At 38.5% G+C, this 23,467-nt stretch overlaps 1 protein-coding gene across 2 annotated transcripts in view; it reads left to right on the top strand.

The window, feature by feature from the left end:
* Positions 1-23,467, top strand: part of TBX15 (T-box transcription factor 15) — a 193,187-nt gene that overhangs the window by 8,746 nt on the left and 160,974 nt on the right. The window contains exon 1 of one of the 2 annotated variants that reach the window (XM_056559988.1): positions 13,068-13,275. The exons of the other annotated variant lie outside the window; for it this stretch is intronic. Within the exon in view, the coding sequence (XP_056415963.1) occupies positions 13,068-13,275 (208 nt within the window). Of the gene's footprint in view, positions 1-13,067; positions 13,276-23,467 lie in introns of those variants that run through there. 2 annotated transcript variants of the gene reach the window in all.

Raw genomic sequence — 23,467 nt, 5'->3', positions numbered from 1 at the left:
AATATTACAGGACTATATATCATGTATCACTCTACATTATATAATATTACAGGACTATATATCATGTATCGCTCTACATTATATAATATTACAGGACTATATATCATGTATCACTCTACATTATATAATATTACAGGACTATATATCATGTATCACTCTACATTATATAATATTACAGGACTATATATCATGTATCGCTCTACATTATATAATATTACAGGACTATATATCATATATCACTCTACATTATTTAATATTATAGGAATATATATCATGTATCACTCTACATTATATAATATTACAGGACTATATATATCATGTATCACTCTACATTATATAATATTACAGGACTATATATCATGTATCACTACATTATATAATATTATAGGACTATATATCATGTATCACTCTACATTATATAATATTACAGGACTATATATCATATATCACTCTACATTATTTAATATTATAGGAATATATATCATGTATCACTGTACATTATATAATATTATTGAATTGTATGTCATGTATCCCTCTACATTATATAATATCATGGGACTAAATATCATGTATCGCTCTACATTATATAATATTACAGGACTATATATCATGAATCACTACATTATATATTATCATAGGACTATATATCATGTATCACTCTACATTATATAATATTACAGGACTATATATCATGTATCGCTCTACATTATATAATATTACAGGACTATATATCATGTATCGCTCTACATTATATAATATTACAGGACTATATATCATGTATCACTCTACATTATATAATATTACAGGACTATATATCATGTATCGCTCTACATTATATAATATTACAGGACTATATATCATGTATCACTCTACATTATAAATTATTATAGGAATATATATCATGTATCACTCTACATTATAAATTATTATAGGACTATATATCATGTATCACTCTACATTATATAATATCATAGGAATATATACAGTATATCATGTATCACTCTACATTATATAATATCACAGGACTATATATCATGTATCACTACATTATATAATATCATAGGACTATAAAGTATGTATCACTCATTATGTATTATCTAACTATATATTATGTATCACTGTACATTATATAATATCATAGGAATATATACAGTATATCATGTATCACTCTACATTATATAATATCATAGGAATATATACAGTATATCATGTATCACTCTACATTATATAATATCACAGGACTATATATCATGTATCACTGTACATTATATAATATTATAGAATTATATATCATGTATCACTCTAAATTATATAATATTAAAGGACTATACATCATGTATCACTCTACATTATATAATATCATAGGACTATATACAGTATATTATGTATCACTCTACATTATGTAATATCATAGGAATATATATCATGTATCACTCATTATACATTATCAGTCTAAATATTATGTATCACTCTTCATTATATAATATTAAAGAACTATATATCATGTATTAATGTACAATATATAATATTATGGGATTATATGTGATGTGTGAACACTATATATCCTCTATCTCTCTATCTAATAGTACAGAATCACCGCATGAGATGTATGAGGATTATAGATCATTTTCCACTGTACAATTTATATTATATGATTATTATGTGATGTATCACTGCATATTAAATAATATCTGAGGATTATTATGTATGAAATACAAAGGTTACATATAAAGTATCACTGTACAATATAGAAAATATAGTGTTATCATATATCATATCAATAGTACAATAGATATTATATGATATGTATGAACATTCTATAGTTAGTACCTCTGTGCAGTATATAATATTTATTTAGGACTCTATATCATGTATTATTATATGTGAATATTAGGAGTAATAACTATGAATCACTGTACATTGTATAATACTATAGGATAATTATTATTATTATCACTTATGCATGAGGATTACATGTCAAGTATCGCTATACAATATATAATAGTAAAGGATTATCAAATATCACGTGTCAGGATTATATATTATAGGATTATTATAGGACTTTTATGAGAAAAATAATATAGGATTATTATATGAGATGATAATTATATGGTGATTATGTATCTTGTATCACTGTACTTTATATATTATAGGAATATTCTATGTGATGTCTAAGGATTATATATACTGCATGACTGTACATTCTGTAGGATTCTGCTGTATATAAATTACATATCCTTTATCACTTTACAATATAAAATATAGGATGTTTATATGTGATGTATGAGGATTGTGTAACATGTCTTTCTGTTTAAAATATAAAGTTATTACATGTCTGGAAATTCCATATCACTTATCCTAATAATTCTAATAATCTTATAGATATACTAACGCCAGTGTTTATCCTTATACATGATGTGTAATCCTTATTCAACATGTAATAATCCTATATTATATATTGTACAATAATAATAAACAATATACATTCTTCAGACATGACATATAATAATTCTGTAATACATAATATACAAGGATACATGCTGTAACATCCTCCTAAATCATATTTCCTGTAATAAATCTATATTATATATTGTAAGGGTTACATAATATATACATGTCATATAGTATTCCTATAATATTATGTATTGTACAGTGATATCCTTATCCTAATAATCAAGTCCTAACCCTACCACATGTTTTGTAAAGTGATGCATGACATATAATCTACATATCTCACATATAATTCTATAATAATATATCATGTATATAATGTACAGTGTCACATGATATAATCTACATATCTCACATATAATAATATATAATGTACAGTATCACATGATATAATCTACATATCTCACATATAATTATATATAATGTACAGTATCACATGATATAATCTAAATATCTCACATATAATTTTATAATAATATATAATGTACAGTATCACATGATATAATCTAAATATCTCACATATAATTATATATAATGTACAGTATCACATGATATAATCTAAATATCTCACATATAATTTTATAATAATATATAATGTACAGTATCACATGATATAATCTAAATATCTCACATATAATTATATATAATGTACAGTGTCACATGATATAATCTACACATCTCACATATAATTCTATAATAATATATCATGTATATAATGTACAGTGTCACATGATATAATCTACATATCTCACATATAATTCTATAAATATATATAATGTACAGTATCACATGATATAATCTACATATCTCACATATAATTATATATAATGTACAGTATCACATGATATAATCTAAATATCTCACATGTAATTCTATAATTATATATAATGTACAGTATCACATGATATAATCTAAATATCTCACATATAATTCTATAAATATATATAATGTACAGTATCACATGATATAATCTACATATCTCACATATAATTATATATAATGTACAGTATCACATGATATAATCTAAATATCTCACATATAATTTTATAATAATATATAATGTACAGTATCACATGATATAATCTAAATATCTCACATATAATTATATATAATGTACAGTGTCACATGATATAATCTACATATCTCACATATAATTCTATAAATATATATAATGTACAGTATCACATGATATAATCTAAATATCTCACATATAATTATATATAATGTACAGTATCACATGATATAGTCTAAATACCTCACATATAATTCTATAATATATAATGTACAGTATCATATGATATAATCTACATATCTCACATATAATTCTATAATAATATCTAATGTATATAATGTAAAGTATCACATGATATAGCATGCCTGGACAGTCAGTGGCTATCCGGAAATGTTTGGAGTTGTTGTTTTGCAACACCTGGAGGCTCCGTTTTGGAAACACTGCCATATGATACATTTTCATTCTTATTGGGGGGGGGGGGGGGGGAGTGTAAGGGGGTGTATATGTAGTGTTTTACCCTTTATTTTGTGTTAGTGTAGTGTAGTGTTTTTATGGTATATTCGCACTGGCAGGTTTACAGTGAGTTTCCCGCTAGGAGTTTGTGCTGTGGGGAAAATTTGCCGCAGCTAAAACTTGTAGCAGGAAACTAACTGTAAACCTGCCCATGTGAATGTACCCTGTACCCTGTACATTCACATGGCAGACCGTGCATGCTGGGAGTTGTACTTTTGCTACAGCTGGAGGCACTCTGGTTGGAAAACCTTTGGTTAGGTTCTGTTACTTAACTCAGCATTTTCCAACCAGTGTGCCTCCAGCTGTTGCAAAACTACAACTCCCAGCATGTACTGATCGCTGAAGGGCATACTGAGAGATGTAGTTATGCAACAGCTGGAGGTACGCAACTACAACTCCCAGCATGCCGAGACAGCCGTTTGCTGTTTGTGCATGCTGGGAGTTGTAGTTTTGCAAGATCTAGAGGGCCACAGTTTTGAAACCACCACACAGTGATCTCCAAAATGTGGCCCTCCATATGTTGCAAAACTAAAAATCCCAGCATGCCCACACAGCAAACAGCTGTCTGGGCATACTTGGAGTTGTAGTTTTGCAACATCTGGAGGGCTACAGTTTAGAGACCACTGTATAGTGGTCTCCAAACTGTAGCCCTCCAGAAGTTGCTAGGCAACAACTCACCGCCTTCTGTAGTCTGCACCAGGAAGCCACACATCATCGCCGCTGCCTGCTGCCGCCGTTCGTGGCGTGGTAAGTGCCGGATCCAGCACAGTTCCCCCATTCTGCCCTGACTACAGGGGGTGGGCACAGCGGGGGAACCTAACTTTAAACCCCTGCCGCCGATCTGCTATTGGTTGGTCGGTCGCTCCTGACCGACCAATAGCAGGGATAGGAGGGGTGGCACCCCTGCCACCTCACTCCTATCCCTTCAGGGGGATCGTGGGTGTCTTGGACTGCCCTGATCCCCCTTATTTTCCGGATCACCGGACACCCGTATGACCCGGAATCGCCGCAGATCGCCGGTCTGAATTGCCGACATGGGGGGTTTCAGGACCCCCCCCCCCCCCCCCCAGGGGTTTGCACAGGGTGCCTGCTGAATAATTTCAGCAGGCATCCCGGTCAGGTCCCTGTCCGGTGAGCGGCGGGACCGGAATTCCCACGGGCGTACAGGTACGCCCTTGGTCCTTAATTACCAGGGTGTCAGGGCGTACCTGTACACCCTCTGTCCCTAAGTGGTTAAGATTGTATTATAGACATATGGTTTACAGGTATATATTTTATGAGTGTTTCCGTATCATGGATTTATGTGTATGTTTCCAGAAGTGTAGTATAGATGTTTGTGTTTCTATAGTGGCATTCGTGCCCATGACGGGTGTATATTCCAGCTCTCACCACATACATTTACTATAGTCGATATACCATTACTACAGCTAGTTTCCATGTATTGTTACTATAGCATATACTTGTTGCCATATCACATATACGTTAGGTATGCAGCATCTTAACATATATACTTAGTGCTAACATACATATATTATGCGTTCGTCACTAACTCGCCATACACATAGAGGTCGGAGGTCGGGTACCGTTTTATACTTTGCTTCTTGTTATACGTATACACATAGAGTCCATAGAGCGTACACTCAGCGCTGCGATATCGATGTTGTTCTTAGTAATACGTACAGGTTGGCATTGTCACATGTTTCGAGTAATGGGCTGTCACTTCCATTTTACGGTCACGCTTCCTCATGTATTGCTGGTTGTTTGTAGGTTTGCTATGTTTAGGGTCAGTCATGTTTCAGGTTGCCCCAATAGTGTTTCTACCAATTTTCTCATGTAGTAAGGTTGGGTTTTAGGCACGCTTGTAGATCTGTCACACTATTCAGGCTGTCGCTACATTCAGTACGATTATTTTAGTACATCTTAAAGGGGTACTCCGCTGCTCAGCATTTGGAACAAACTGTTCCGAGCGCTGGAGCCGGCGCTGGAAGCTTGTGATGGTATAGCCCCACCCCCTCATGACGTTACGCCCCACCCGCTTAATGCAAGTCTATGGGAGGGGGCATAACGGCTAGGTCTAGTACATCTTAAAGGGGTACTCCGCTGCTCAGCGTTTGGAAGTAACTTTTTCGAACGCTGGAGCCGGCACCGGGAGCTCGTGACATCATAGCCCCGCCCCCTCATTACATCACTTCCCGCCCCCTCAATGCCATCACGCCCCCTCCCGTTGACTTGCATTGAGGGGGCGGGGCTATGATGTCACAAATTCCCGGCTCCAGCGTTCGGAACAGTTTGTTCCAAACACTGAGCAGCAGAGTACCCCTGTAAAGGGGTTCTCCGGTGCCCTGCCTTCCGGAGCTCCGCACGCAGCGTCCGGAAGTTTATTACTCCGAACGCCTATGTGCGGGCTTCTGTGTTCGAGGGCGCCCCCTCGTGACATCACGCCCGCCCCCTCAATGAAAGTCTATGGGAAGGGGGCGTGACAGTGGTCGCGCCCCCTTCCCATAGACTTTCGTTGAGGGGGAACACGGAAGCCCGAACACAGCGTTTGGAGTAATAAACTTCCGGATGTTGCGAGCGGAGCTCCGGAAGGCAGGGCAGCGGAGAACCCCTTTAAGGCTATAATATTTGTATCACTGCTTCTCATGTACACATGCTGTTACGTACGCTTCATTTTAACAGTTCTCATGTTCCTGGAACAGCCAAGCCTAGACTATCACAATAGCTTCGTGTCTGTTCAGGTATCTTAGTCTAAGTTCTAGCTGTCACGGTGGTGTCACTATTATGCTGTGTGCTTAGGATGCACATTACTGCGTTACTCATAATTCCTCAAGTACACGCCACCAATTCACATGTAACCTGTGTAGGTATCTGTGTGAGTGCCGGTATGTGGGTATTCGCGGTACTTTTCAGGTTTGATACAATCAGGCCTTGCTCGTTCCCTGAGCTCTCTTTATAGCATCATTACTGTTTTCTCATATTCAGGTCCACTGGCTTAGGCTGTCCATGTTAGCGCTACCAGGCATATGTTATACACATAGGTTTACCATGTTTTTAGCGTTTGTTTTAGCATTTCTGTTGTGTTTATGTTTTCAGGTCGATTATGTTTAGGCTGTTGCATATGGTGGTTTGTCCGGTACTCAGGACTGTTGTCTTTAGGCTGTCATAACGGCTTTTGGTAACGTCTTGTCTTCACTTGACTAGATTGTCAGGGATGTCATTACTGTTACGTGTCTCATTTGTTCAGGTCTGTTTCGCCTACAGGCACAATGTTTATGTAAAGACTTGTCACGTCCACAGGCACAATGGTTTTTCCAAAGACCTGTTATGTCTTCAGGCACGATGGTTAAGTAATGTGCTGTCACAACTACAGGCACGATGGTTAAGTAATGTCCTGTCACGACTACAGGCACCATGGTTACGCAATGTCCTTAGGTTTGGGGGTCCTCCTGTGTGTGGTGCAGTCAGGTTTGGGGTTCCTCCTGTGTATGATGGTGCAGTCAGGTTTGGGGGTCCTCCTGTGTGATGGTGCAGTCAGATTTGGGGTTCCTCCTGTGTAATGATTCTGTCAGGTTTGGGGTCCTCCTGTGTGTGGTGCAGTCAGGTTTGGGGTCCTCCTGTGTGTGGTGCAGTCAGGTTTGGGGGTCCTCCTGTGTGATGGTGCTGTCAGGTTTGGCGGTCCTCCTGTGTGTGATGGTGCAGTCAGGTTTGGGGGTCCTCCTGTGTGATGGTGCAGTCAGGTTTGGGGATCCTCCTGTGTAATGGTTCTGTCAGGTTTGGGGGTCCTCCTGTGTGTGGTGCAGTCAGGTTTGGGGGTCCTCCTGTGTGATGGTGCTGTCAGGTTTGGGGGTACTCCTGTGTGTGGTGCTGTCAGGTTTGGGGGTCCTCCTGTGTGTGATGGTGCAGTCAGGTTTGGGGGTCCTCCTGTGTGTGGTGTAGTCAGGTTTGGGGGTCCTCCTGTGTGTAATGGTGCAGTCAGGTTTGGGGGTCCTCTTGTGTGTGATGGTGCAGTCAGGTTTGGGGGTCCTCCTGTGTGTGATGGTGCAGTCAGGTTTGGGGGTCCTCCTCTGTGTGGTGTAGTCAGGTTTGGGGGTCCTCCTGTGTGATGGTTCTGTCAGGTTTGGGGGTCCTCCTGTGTGTGGTGCAGTCATGTTTGGGGGTCCTCCTGTGTGTGGTGCTGTCAGGTTTGGGGGTCCTCCTGTGTGATGGTGCTGTCAGGTTTGGGGGTCGTCCTGTGTGATGGTGCAGTCAGGTTTGGGGGTCCTCCTGTGTGATGGTGCTGTCAGGTTTGGGGGTCCTCCTGTGTATGATGGTGCTGTCAGGTTTGGGGGTCCTCCTGTGTGTAATGGTGCAGTCAGGTTTGGGGATCCTCCTGTGTGTGGTGCAGTCAGGTTTGGGGATCCTCCTGTGTGATGGTGCAGTCAGGTTTGGGGGTCCTCCTGTGTGTGGTGCAGTCAGGTTTTGGGGTCCTCCTGTGTGTGGTGTAGTCAGGTTTGGGGGTCCTCCTGTGTGTAATGGTGCAGTCAGGTTTGGGGGTCCTCCTGTGTGTGATGGTGCAGTCAGGTTTGGGGGTCCTCCTGTGTGTGATGGTGCAGTCAGGTTTGGGGGTCCTCCTCTGTGTGGTGTAGTCAGGTTTGGGGGTCCTCCTGTGTGATGGTTCTGTCAGGTTTGGGGGTCCTCCTGTGTGTGGTGCAGTCAGGTTTGGGGGTCCTCCTGTGTGTGGTGCTGTCAGGTTTGGGGGTTGTCCTGTGTGATGGTGCAGTCAGGTTTGGGGGTCCTCCTGTGTGATGGTGCTGTCAGGTTTGGGGGTCCTCCTGTGTGTGATGGTGCTGTCAGGTTTGGGGGTCCTCCTGTGTGTAATGGTGCAGTCAGGTTTGGGGATCCTCCTGTGTGTGGTGCAGTCAGGTTTGGGGATCCTCCTGTGTGTGGTGCAGTCAGGTTTGGGGGGTCCTCCTGTGTGATGGTGCAGTCAGGTTTGGGGGTCCTCCTGTGTGTGGTGTAGTCAGGTTTGGGGGTCCACCTGTGTAATGGTGCAGTCAGGTTTGGGGGTCCTCCTGTGTGATGGTGCAGTCAGGTTTGGGGGTCCTCCTGTGTGATGGTGCAGTCAGGTTTGGGGGTCCTCCTGTGTGTGATGGTGCAGTCAGGTTTGGGGGTCCTCCTGTGTGTGGTGCAGTCAGGTTTGGGAGGTCCTCCTGTGTGTGATGGTGCAGTCAGGTTTGGGGGTCCTCCTGTGTGTGGTGCAGTCAGGTTTGGGGGTCCTCTTGTGTGTGATGGTGCAGTCAGGTTTGGGGGTCCTCCTGTGTGTGATGGTGCAGTCAGGTTTGGGGGTCCTCCTCTGTGTGGTGTAGTCAGGTTTGGGGGTCCTCCTGTGTGATGGTTCTGTCAGGTTTGGGGGTCCTCCTGTGTGTGGTGCAGTCAGGTTTGGGCGTCCTCCTGTGTGATGGTGCTGTCAGGTTTGGGGGTCCCCCTGTGTGATGGTGCTGTCAGGTTTGGGGGTCCTCCTGTGTGTGATGGTGCTGTCAGGTTTGGGGGTCCTCCTGTGTGTAATGGTGCAGTCAGGTTTGGGGATCCTCCTGTGTGTGGTGCAGTCAGGTTTGGGGATCCTCCTGTGTGTGGTGCAGTCAGGTTTGGGGATCCTCCTGTGTGATGGTGCAGTCAGGTTTGGGGGTCCTCCTGTGTGTGGTGCAGTCAGGTTTTGGGGTCCTCCTGTGTGTGGTGTAGTCAGGTTTGGGGGTCCTCCTGTGTGTAATGGTGCAGTCAGGTTTGGGGGTCCTCCTGTGTGTGATGATGCAGTCAGGTTTGGGGGTCCTCCTGTGTGTGATGGTGCAGTCAGGTTTGGGGGTCCTCCTCTGTGTGGTGTAGTCAGGTTTGGGGGTCCTCCTGTGTGATGGTTCTGTCAGGTTTGGGGGTCCTCCTGTGTGTGGTGCTGTCAGGTTTGGGGGTTGTCCTGTGTGATGGTGCAGTCAGGTTTGGGGGTCCTCCTGTGTGTGATGGTGCAGTCAGGTTTGGGGGTCCTCCTGTGTGTGATGGTGCTGTCAGGTTTGGGGGTCCTCCTGTGTGTAATGGTGCAGTCAGGTTTGGGGATCCTCCTGTGTGTGGTGCAGTCAGGTTTGGGGATCCTCCTGTGTGTGGTGCAGTCAGGTTTGGGGGGTCCTCCTGTGTGATGGTGCAGTCAGGTTTGGGGGTCCTCCTATGTGTGGTGTAGTCAGGTTTGGGGGTCCACCTGTGTAATGGTGCAGTCAGGTTTGGGGGTCCTCCTGTGTGATGGTGCAGTCAGGTTTGGGGGTCCTCCTGTGTGTGATGGTGCAGTCAGGTTTGGGGGTCCTCCTGTGTGTGATGGTGCAGTCAGGTTTGGGGGTCCTCCTGTGTGTGGTGCAGTCAGGTTTGGGAGGTCCTCCTGTGTGTGATGGTGCAGTTAGGTTTGGGGGTCTTCCTGTGTGATGGTGCAGTCAGGTTTGGGGGTCCTCCTGTGTGTGATGGTGCAGTCAGGTTTGGGGGTCCTCCTGTGTGTGATGGTGCAGTCAGGTTTGGGGGTCCTCCTGTGTGTGGTGCAGTTAGGTTTGGGAGGTCCTCCTGTGTGTGATGATGCAGTTAGGTTTGGGGGTCGTCCTGTGTGATGGTGCTGTCAGGTTTGGGGGTCCTCATGTGTGATGGTGCTGTCAGGTTTGGGGGTCCTCCTGTGTGATGGTGCAGTCAGGTTTGGGGGTCCTCCTGTGTGATGGTGCTGTCAGGTTTGGGGGGTCCTCCTGTGTGTGATGGTGCTGTCAGGTTTGGGGGTCCTCCTGTGTGATGGTGCAGTCAGGTTTGGGGGGTCCTCCTGTGTGTGATGGTGCAGTCAGGTTTGGGGGGTCCTCCTGTGTGTGATGGTGCAGTCAGGTTTGGGGGTCCTCATGTGTGATGGTGCTGTCAGGTTTGGGGGGTCCTCCTGTGTGTGGTGCAGTCAGGTTTGGGGGGTCCTCCTGTGTAATGGTGCTGTCAGGTTTGGGGGTCCTCCTGTGTGATGGTGCTGTCAGGTTTGGGGGTCCTCCTGTGTGTGATGGTGCAGTCAGGTTTGGGGGTCCTCCTGTGTGTGATGGTGCAGTCAGGTTTGGGGGTCCTCCTGTGTGTGATGGTGCAGTCAGGTTTGGGGGGTCCTCCTGTGTGTGGTGTAGTCAGGTTTGGGGGTCCTCCTGTGTGTGATGGCGCAGTCAGGTTTGGGGATCCTCCTGTGTGTGATGGTGCAGTCAGGTTTGGGGATCCTCCTGTGTGTGATGGTGCAGTCAGGTTTGGGGGTCCTCCTGTGTGATGGTGCAGTCAGGTTTGGGGGTCCTCCTGTGTGATGGTGCAGTCAGGTTTGGGGGTCCTCCAGTGTGTGGTGCTGTCAGGTTTGGGGGTCGTCCTGTGTGATGGTGCTGTCAGGTTTGGGGGTCCTCATGTGTGATGGTGCTGTCAGGTTTGGGGGTCCTCCTGTGTGATGGTGCAGTCAGGTTTGGGGGTCCTCCTGTGTGATGGTGCTGTCAGGTTTGGGGGGTCCTCCTGTGTGTGATGGTGCTGTCAGGTTTGGGGGTCCTCCTGTGTGATGGTGCAGTCAGGTTTGGGGGGTCCTCCTGTGTGTGATGGTGCAGTCAGGTTTGGGGGGTCCTCCTGTGTGTGATGGTGCAGTCAGGTTTGGGGGTCCTCATGTGTGATGGTGCTGTCAGGTTTGGGGGGTCCTCCTGTGTGTGGTGCAGTCAGGTTTGGGGGGTCCTCCTGTGTAATGGTGCTGTCAGGTTTGGGGGTCCTCCTGTGTGATGGTGCTGTCAGGTTTGGGGGTCCTCCTGTGTGTGATGGTGCAGTCAGGTTTGGGGGTCCTCCTGTGTGTGATGGTGCAGTCAGGTTTGGGGGTCCTCCTGTGTGTGATGTTGCAGTCAGGTTTGGGGGGTCCTCCTGTGTGTGGTGTAGTCAGGTTTGGGGGTCCTCCTGTGTGTGATGGCGCAGTCAGGTTTGGGGATCCTCCTGTGTGTGATGGTGCAGTCAGGTTTGGGGATCCTCCTGTGTGTGATGGTGCAGTCAGGTTTGGGGGTCCTCCTGTGTGTGATGGTGCAGTCAGGTTTGGGGGTCCTCCTGTGTGATGGTGCAGTCAGGTTTGGGGGTCCTCCAGTGTGTGGTGCTGTCAGGTTTGGGGGTCCTCCTGTGTGATGGTGCAGTCAGGTTTGGGGGTCCTCCTGTGTGTGATGCAGTCAGGTTTGGGGGTCCTCCTGTGTGTGGTGCAGTCAGGTTTGGGGGTCCTCCTGTGTTTGATGAAGTCAGGTTTGGGGGTCCTCCTGTGTGATGGTGCAGTCAGGTTTGGGGGTCCTCCTGTGTGATGGTGCTGTCAGGTTTGGGGGTCCTCCTGTGTGATGGTGCTGTCAGGTTTGGGGGTCCTCCTGTGTGTGATGGTGCAGTCAGGTTTGGGGGTCCTCCTGTGTGATGGTGCTTTCAGGTTTGGGGGTCCTCATGTGTGATGGTGCTGTCAGGTTTGGGGGGTCCTCCTGTGTGTGGTGCAGTCAGGTTTGGGGGTCCTCCTATGTGATGGTGCAGTCAGGTTTTGGGGTCCTCCTGTGTGTGATGGTGCAGTCAGGTTTGGGGGTCCTCCTGTGTGTGATGGTGCAGTCAGGTTTGGGGGGTCCTCCTGTGTGTGATGGTGCAGTCAGGTTTGGGGGTCCTCCTGTGTGATGGTGCAGTCAGGTTTGGGGGTCCTCATGTGTGATGGTGCTGTCAGGTTTGGGGGTCCTCCTGTGTGATGGTGCTGTCAGGTTTGGGGGTCCTCCTGTGTGATGGTTCTGTCAGGTTTGGGGGTCCTCCTGTGTGTGATGGTGCTGTCAGGTTTGGGGGTCCTCCTGTGTGTGGTGCAGTCAGGTTTGGGGGTCCTCCTGTGCGATGTCTCAGGCAGGTTAAGGGGTCCTCCTGAGTGTCCTGAGCTGACTCTGAGCCGCAGGGGTTAATGTTCGGGGGAGGGCTCAGACACATGTGTATCCCCCTCTGCTGTCACTCAGTGGTCGGGGGTGTGGGGCCCTCCCCGTCCTCAGGCTCAGCAGTGCGGGCTCAGCAGTCGGAGGGGCAGCAGGGCACATGTAGGGCTCCGGCTGGCAGGACCATGAGTGACAGGAGGAGATGCCCGGGGGTCACACTCAGCTCCAGGGCTCATGCATTCTCAGTGGAGGCGCTGATCGGGGGCCACAAGAAGAGGAAACTCCGGGACTGGGAGCCCGACAAGGGCCTGGACCTCTCTATGGACGGACTGAGCCCCCAGGGAGAGCTGGGGGACGGGGAGGACGGGGGAGCCTGCCTGGACCTCAACCCTGGTGAGTGCCCCCACATGTCTGCTGTATACCCCGATATACTACCGCCTGGGGTGCTAAAAGTGAGCTGCCCCCTATATACCACTATATACTACCGCCTGGGGTGCTAAAAGTGACCTGCCCCCTATATACCACTATATACTACCGCATGGGGTGCTAAAAGTGGTCTGTCCCTATATACCACTATATACTACCGCCTGGGGTGCTAAAAGTGACCTGCCCCTATATACCCCGATATACTACCGCCTGGGGTGCTAAAAGTGACCTGCCCCCTATATACCCCGATATACTACCGCCTGGGGTGCTAAAAGTTCCCTGTTCCCTGTATACCCCGATATACTACCGCCTGGGGTGCTAAAAGTGATCTGTCCCCCTTTATACCCCGATATACTACAGTGAGCTATTCACTATATACCCCGATATACTACAGTGAGCTATTCACTATATACCCCGCTATACTACAGTGAGCTATTCACTATATACCCCGATATACTACAGTGAGCTATTCACTATATACCCCATATATATACCACTGCCTAGGGTGGTAAAAGAAACCTGTTCCCCTAAATACCCCTATATATGTTACTGTCTGGACCTCAACCCTGGTGAGTGCCCCCGAACTCCCCCTGTAAATGTCCCCTGCCCCCCCCCCCCATATATCCCTGTATACCATAGTGAGCGATCTACATGTACTACTGCGTAGGGTCCTAAAAGTGACTTCCCCCCATATATCACCTATATTATACTGCCTGGGGTGGTATATGAGACCTATCACTCTATATCCCCTATATTATACTGCCTGGGGTGCTATATGAGACCTATCCCTCTATATCCCCCTATATTATACTGCCTGGGGTGGTATATGAGACCTATCCCTCTACATCCCCCTATATTCTACTGCCTGGGGTGGTATATGAGACCTCTCCCCTATATCCCCCTATATTATACTGCCTGGGGTGGTATATGAGACCTATCACTCTATATCCCCCTATATTCTACTGCCTGGGGTGGTATATGAGACCTATCCCTCTATATCCCCCTATATTATACTGCCTGGGGTGGTATATGAGACCTCTCCCCTATATCCCCCTATATTATACTGCCTGGGGTGGTATATGAGACCTATCACTCTATATCCCCCTATATTATACTGCCTGGGGTGGTATATGAGACCTATCACTCTATATCCCCCTATATTATACTGCCTGGGGTGGTATATGAGACATATCCCTCTATATCCCCCCATATTATACTGCCTGGGGTGGTATATGAGACCTCTCCCCTATATCCCCCTATATTATACTGCCTGGGGTGGTATATGAGACCTATCCCTCTATATCCCCCTATATTATACTGCCTGGGGTTGTATATGAGACCTATCCCTCTATATCCCCCTATATTATACTGCCTGGGGTGGTATATGAGACCTATCACTCTATATCCCCCTATATTCTACTGCCTGGGGTGGTATATGAGACCTATCACTCTATATCCCCCTATATTATACTGCCTGGGGTGGTATATGAGACCTATCCCCCTATATTATACTGCCTGGGGTGGTATATGAGACCTATCCCTCTACATCCCCCTATATTATACTGCCTGGGGTGGTATAATAGACCTATCACTATATATCCCCCTATATTATACTGCCTGGGGTGGTATAATAGACCTATCACTCTATATCCCCCTATATTATACTGCCTGGGGTGGTATATGAGACCTATCCCTCTACATCCCCCTATATTCTACTGCCTGGGGTGGTATATGAGACCTCTCCCCTATATTCCCCTATATTCTACTGCCTGGGGTGGTATATGAGACCTATCCCTCTACATCCCCCTATATTCTACTGCCTGGGGTGGTATATGAGACCTATCCCTCTACATCCCCCTATATTCTACTGCCTGGGGTGGTATATGAGACCTCTCCCCTATATCCCCCTATATTATACTGCCTGGGGTGGTATATGAGACTTATCCCTCTATATCCCCCTATATTATACTGCCTGGGGTGGTATATGAGACCTCTCCCCTATATCCCCCTATATTATACTGCCTGGGGTGGTATATGAGACCTCTCCCCTATATACTACTACTTGTACTATGGCCTGGTGTTCTGGCCCTATATACTACTGCCTGGTATCATCCCCGTGTTTTGTCCCGTTATATACTGTTCTGTCTGATTACGTGGTGACCTAGTATTATATCTCTATATACAACTGCCTGGTACTATATCATATATATAATATGTGTCTGCTCGATATATTATTATATGTGACTGCTCGAAATATTATTATTATATGTGACTGCCTGGTACTATATCATATATATATATATATATATATATATATATATATATATATATACATACTGTATATGTATTATGTGTCTGCTCGATATATTATTATTATTATATGTGACTGCTCGATATATTATTATATGTGACTCCCTGGTACTATATCATATATATATAATATGTGACTGCTCGATATATTATTATATGTGACTGCTCGATATATTATTATATGTGACTGCTCGATCTATTATTATATGTGATTGCTCGATATATTATTATATGTGATTGCTCGATATATTATTATATGTGACTGCTCGATATAATATTATATGTGACTACTCGATCTATTATTATATGTGATTGCTCGATATATTATTATATGTGATTGCTCGATATATTATTATATGTGACTGCTCGATATATTATTATATGTGACTACTAGATATAATATTATATGTGACTACTCGATATATTATATGTGACTGCTCGATATATTATATGTGACTACTCGATATATTATTATATGTGACTACTCGACATATTATTATATGTGACTGCCTGGTACTATATCATATATATAATATGTGACTGCTCGATATATTATTATATGTGACTGCTCGATATATTATTATATGTGACTGCCTGGTACTATATCATATATATAATATGTGACTGCTCGATATATTATTATATGTGACTGCTCGATATATTATTATATGTGACTGCTCGATATATTATTATATGTGACTGCTCGATATATTATTATATGTGATTGCTCGATATATTATTATATGTGACTGCTCGATATATTATTATATGTGACTACTAGATATAATATTATATGTGACTACTCGATATATTATTATATGTGACTGCTAGATATATTATTATATGTGACTACTCGATATGTTATTATATGTGATTGCTCGATATATTATTATATGTGACTACTCGATATATTATATGTGACTGCTCCATATATTATTAAATGTGACTGGTATATATATTATTATATGTGACTACTCGATGTATTATATGTGACTGTTATATATATTACTATATGTGACTAGTCGATATATTATATGTGACTGGTATATATATTATTATATGTGACTACTCGATGTATTATATGTGACTGTTATATATATTACTATATGTGACTAGTCGATATATTATATGTGACTGGTATATATATTATTATATGTGACTACTCGATGTATTATATGTGACTGTTATATATATTACTATATGTGACTAGTCGATATATTATATGTGACTGGTATATATATATATTATTATATGTGACTACTCGGTATTTATATATAGATATGTGGATAGATAGATAAATCTGTATATAAATATAGATTGCCTGATGGTATATCATTATACATGTGACTGCCTGGGATTATATCAGCATATCTGACCACTGTATGACACTATTATATGTCACTGTCCAATATTATTGGATTATTAATAATTAATTATTAATAATACTATAGCATTACATGTGACTGGTGTCATATTATGTTTCTATTTGATATTATATGATTGTATGTTACTAGTCAGTAATAAGTGATATGTGTGACTTTTCAATTATCCATTATTATATATGTGACTGCTTGGTATATGTGACCACTCGATATAATAACTTTATATGTGACTACTCGGTATTATATATTTATATATGTGACTACTCGATATTATATTATTATATGTGACTACTCGGTATTATATATTTATATATGTGACTACTCGATATTATATTATTATATGTGACTACTCGGTATTATATATTTATATATGTGACTACTCGGTATTATATTATTATATGTGACTACTCGGTATTATATATTTATATATGTGACTACTCGGTATTATATATTTATATATGTGACTACTCGGTATTATATTATTATATGTGACTACTCGGTATTATATCTTATATATATGTGACTACTCGGTATTATATTATTATATGTGACTACTCGGTATTATATATATTTATATATGTGACTACTCGATATTATATTATTATATGTGACTAATCGGTATTATATATTTATATATGTGACTACTCGATATTATATTATTATATGTGACTACTCGGTATTATATATTTATATATGTGACTACTCGATATTATATTATTATATGTGACTACTCGTTATTATATATTTATATATGTGACTACTCGATATTATATTATTATATGTGACTACTCGGTATTATATATATTTATATATGTGACTACTCGATATTATATTATTATATGTGACTACTCGGTATTATATATTTATATATGTGACTACTCGATATTATATTATTATATGTGACTACTCGGTATTATATATTTATATATGTGACTACTCGATATTATATTATTATATGTGACTACTCGGTATTATATATTTATATATGTGACTACTCGGTATTATATATTATTATATGTGACTACTCGGTATTATATATTTATATATGTGACTACTCGATATTATATTATTATATGTGACTACTCGGTATTATATATTTATATATGTGACTACTCGATATTATATTATTATATGTGACTACTCGGTATTATATATTTATATATGTGACTACTCGATATAATATTATTATATGTGACTACTCGGTATTATATTATTTGTGACTACTCGGTATTATATCTTATATATATGTAACTACTCGGTATTATATTATTATATGTGACCACTCGGTATTTTATATATATATATATATATATATGTGTGACTATTCAGTATTATATTATTATATGTGACTACTCGGTATTATATCTTTATATATGTGACTACTCGGTATTATATTATTGTATGTGACTACTCGGTATTATATATTTATATATGTGACTACTCGATATTATATTATTATATGTGACTACTCGGTATTATATATATTTATATATGTGACTACTCGGTATTATATATTTATATATGTGACTACTCGGTATTATATTATTATATGTGACCACTCGGTAATATATATATATATATATATATATATATATATATATGTGTGACTATTCAGTATTATATTATTATATGTGACTACTCGGTATTATATCTTTATATATGTGACTACTCGGTATTATATTATTGTATGTGACTACTCGGTATTATAAATTTACATATGTGACTACTCGGTATTATATCTTTATATATGTGACTACTCAGTATTATATCTCTATATATGTCACTACTCGGTATTATATTGTATGTGATTACTCAGTATTTTATTATATGTGACTATAGTCACTACTCGGTATTATATTATTATATGTGACTATAGTCACTACTCGGTATTATATCTATATATATGACTACTCGGTATTATATTATTATATGTGACTACTCGGTATTATATCTTCATATATGACTACTCGGTATTATATTATTATATCTGACTACTCGATATTATATTATTATATGTGACTACTCGGTATTATATTATTATATATGACTACTCGGTATTATATTATTATATCTGACTACTCGGTATTATATTATTATATGTGACTACTCGGTATTATATATTTATATATGTGACTACTCGGTATTATATTATTATTATATGTGACTACTCGGTATTATATCGTCATATATGACTACTCGGTATTATATCGTCATATATGACTACTCGGTATTTTATTATTATATGTGACTACTCGGTATTATATCTTCATATATGACTACTCGGTATTTTATTATTATATGTGACTACTCGGTATTATATTATTATATGTGACTACTCGGTATTATATTATTATATGTGACTACTCGGTATTATATATTTATATATGTGACTACTCGGTATTATATTATTATATGTGACTACTCGGTATTATATCGTCATATATGACTACTCGGTATTTTATTATTATATGTGACTACTCGGTATTATATATTTATATATGACTACTCGGTATTTTATTATTATATGTGACTACTCGGTATTATATTATTATATGTGACTACTCGGTATTATATTATTATATGTGACTACTCGGTATTATATATTTATATATGTGACTACTCGGTATTTTATTATTATATGTGACTACTCGGTATTATATATTTATATATATGACTACTCGGTATTTTATTATTATATGTGACTACTCGGTATTATATCTTCATATATGACTACTCGGTATTTTATTATTATATGTGACTACTTGGTATTATATTATGTGACTATATTATTATATATGTGTATTATATTATTATAATATAAATGCAGTATAGGATACACTCTGGGCCCTGTACTGTAGGTGGTCGCGGTCCTGATATTCGGGTGGTGTCTCTGAGACTCTCCAGGGCAGCGGGTGTCCCGGGTTATCAGGAAAATACACCCGAGAATACCCTGCTGTCTATAGATATATGTCCTGCATCTACAGACAACGAACACAGAGCACATGACAAAATACACATATATATATATATATATATCTCGTACAGTGGAGAGCTGTATAGTATACAGTATACAAATCACCTGTATAATATAATACACAGTATACACATCACCTGTATAATATAATATAATACACAATATACAAATCACCTGTATAATATAATACACAATATACACATCACCTGTATAATATAATATAATACACAATATACAAATCACCTGTATAATATAATACACAATATACAAATCACCTGTATAATATAATACACAATATACAAATCACCTGTATAATATAATACACAATATACAAATCACCTGTATAATATAATACACAGTATACACATCACCTGTATAATATAATACACAATATACAAATCACCTGTATAATATAATACACAATATACAAATCACCTGTATAATATAATACACAGTATACACATCACCTGTATAATATAATACACAATATACAAATCACCTGTATAATATAATACACAATATACAAATCACCTGTATAATATAATACACAGTATACAAATCACCTGTATAATATAATACACAGTATACACATCACCTGTATAATATAATACACAATATACAAATCACCTGTGTAATATAATACACAATATACAAATCACCTGTATAATATAATACACAGTATACACATCACCTGTATAATATAATACACAATATACACATCACCTGTATAATATAATACACAGTATACAAATCACCTGTATAATATAATACACAATATACACATCACCTGTATAATATAATACACAGTATACAAATCACCTGTATAATATAATACACAGTTTACACATCACCTGTATAATATAATACACAATATACACATCACCTGTATAATATAATACACAGTATACAAATCACCTGTATAATATAATACACAGTATACAAATCACCTGTATAATATAATACACAATATACAAATCACCTGTATAATATAATATACAAATCACCTGTATAATATAATACACAGTATACACATCACCTGTATAATATAATACACAGTATACAAATCACCTGTATAATATAATACACAGTATACAAATCACCTGTATAATATAATACACAGTATACAAATCACCTGTATAATATAATACACAGTATACAAATCACCTGTATAATATAATACACAATATACAAATCACCTGTATAATATAATACACAATATACAAATCACCTGTATAATATAATACACAATATACAAATCACCTGTATAATATAATACACAGTATACAAATCACCTGTATAATATAATACACAGTATACAAATCACCTGTATAATATAATACACAATATACAAATCACCTGTATAATATAATACACAATATACAAATCACCTGTATAATATAATACACAATATACAAATCACTTGTATAATATAATACACAGTATACAAATCACCTGTATAATATAATACACAATATACAAATCACCTGTATAATATAATACACAGTATACACATCACCTGTATAATATAATACACAATATACAAATCACCTGTATAATATAATACACAATATACAAATCACCTGTATAATATAATACACAATATACAAATCACCTGTATAATATAATAAACAATATACACATCACCTGTATAATATAATACACAGTATACAAATCACCTGTATAATATAATACACAATATACAAATCACCTGTATAATATAATACACAGTATACACATCACCTGTATAATATAATACACAATATACAAATCACCTGTATAATATAATACACAATATACAAATCACCTGTATAATATAATATAATACACAGTATACAAATCACCTGTATAATATAATACACAGTATACAAATCACCTGTATAATATAATACACAATATACAAATCACCTGTATAATATAATACACAATATACACATCACCTGTATAATATAATACACAATATACAAATCACCTGTATAATATAATACACAATATACAAATCACCTGTATAATATAATACACAATATACAAATCACCTGTATAATATAATAAACAATATACACATCACCTGTATAATATAATACACAGTATACAAATCACCTGTATAATATAATACACAATATACAAATCACCTGTATAATATAATACACAGTATACACATCACCTGTATAATATAATACACAATATACAAATCACCTGTATAATATAATACACAATATACAAATCACCTGTATAATATAATATAATACACAGTATACAAATCACCTGTATAATATAATACACAGTATACAAATCACCTGTATAATATAATACACAATATACAAATCACCTGTATAATATAATACACAATATACAAATCACCTGTATAATATGATATAATACACAATATACAAATCACCTGTATAATATAATACACAATATACAAATCACCTGTATAATATAATACACAGTATACACATCACCTGTATAATATAATACACAGTATACAAATCACCTGTATAATATAATACACAATATACAAATCACCTGTATAATAAAATACACAATATACACATCACCTGTATAATATAATACACAATATACAAATCACCTGTATAATATAATATAATATAATACACAGTATACAAATCACCTGTATAATATAATATAATACACAATATACAAATCACCTGTATAATATAATACACAATATACAAATCACCTGTATAATATGATATAATACACAGTATACAAATCACCTGTATAATATAATAAACAATATACACATCACCTGTATAATATAATACACAGTATACAAATCACCTGTATAATATAATACACAATATACAAATCACCTGTATAATATAATATAATACACAATATACAAATCACCTGTAAAATATAATACACAATATACAAATCACCTGTATAATATGATATAATACACAGTATACAAATCACTTGTATAATATAATAAACAATATACAAATCACCTGTATAATATGATATAATACACAGTATACAAATCACCTGTATAATATAATACACAGTATACAAATCACCTGTATAATATAATACACAATATACACATCACCTGTATAATATAATACACAGTATACAAATCACCTGTATAATATAATACACAATATACAAATCACTTGTATAATATAATACACAGTATACACATCACCTGTATAATATAATACACAATATACAAATCACCTGTATAATATAATACACAATATACAAATCACCTGTATAATATAATACACAATATACAAATCACCTGTATAATATAATACACAAAATACAAATCACCTGTAAAATATAATACACAGTATACAAATCACCTGTATAATATAATACACAGTATACAAATCACCTGTATAATATAATACACAATATACAAATCACCTGTATAATATAATACACAATATACACATCACCTGTATAATATAATACACAATATACAAATCACCTGTATAATATAATATAATACACAGTATACAAATCACCT

Source organism: Hyla sarda, chromosome 2 (assembly GCF_029499605.1).
Source record: "Hyla sarda isolate aHylSar1 chromosome 2, aHylSar1.hap1, whole genome shotgun sequence".
In the NCBI taxonomy this organism is placed as follows: Eukaryota; Metazoa; Chordata; class Amphibia; order Anura; family Hylidae; genus Hyla; species Hyla sarda.
The sequence above is the reverse complement of the archived record's forward strand: the minus strand, read 5'-3'. Positions and strand labels throughout refer to the sequence as shown.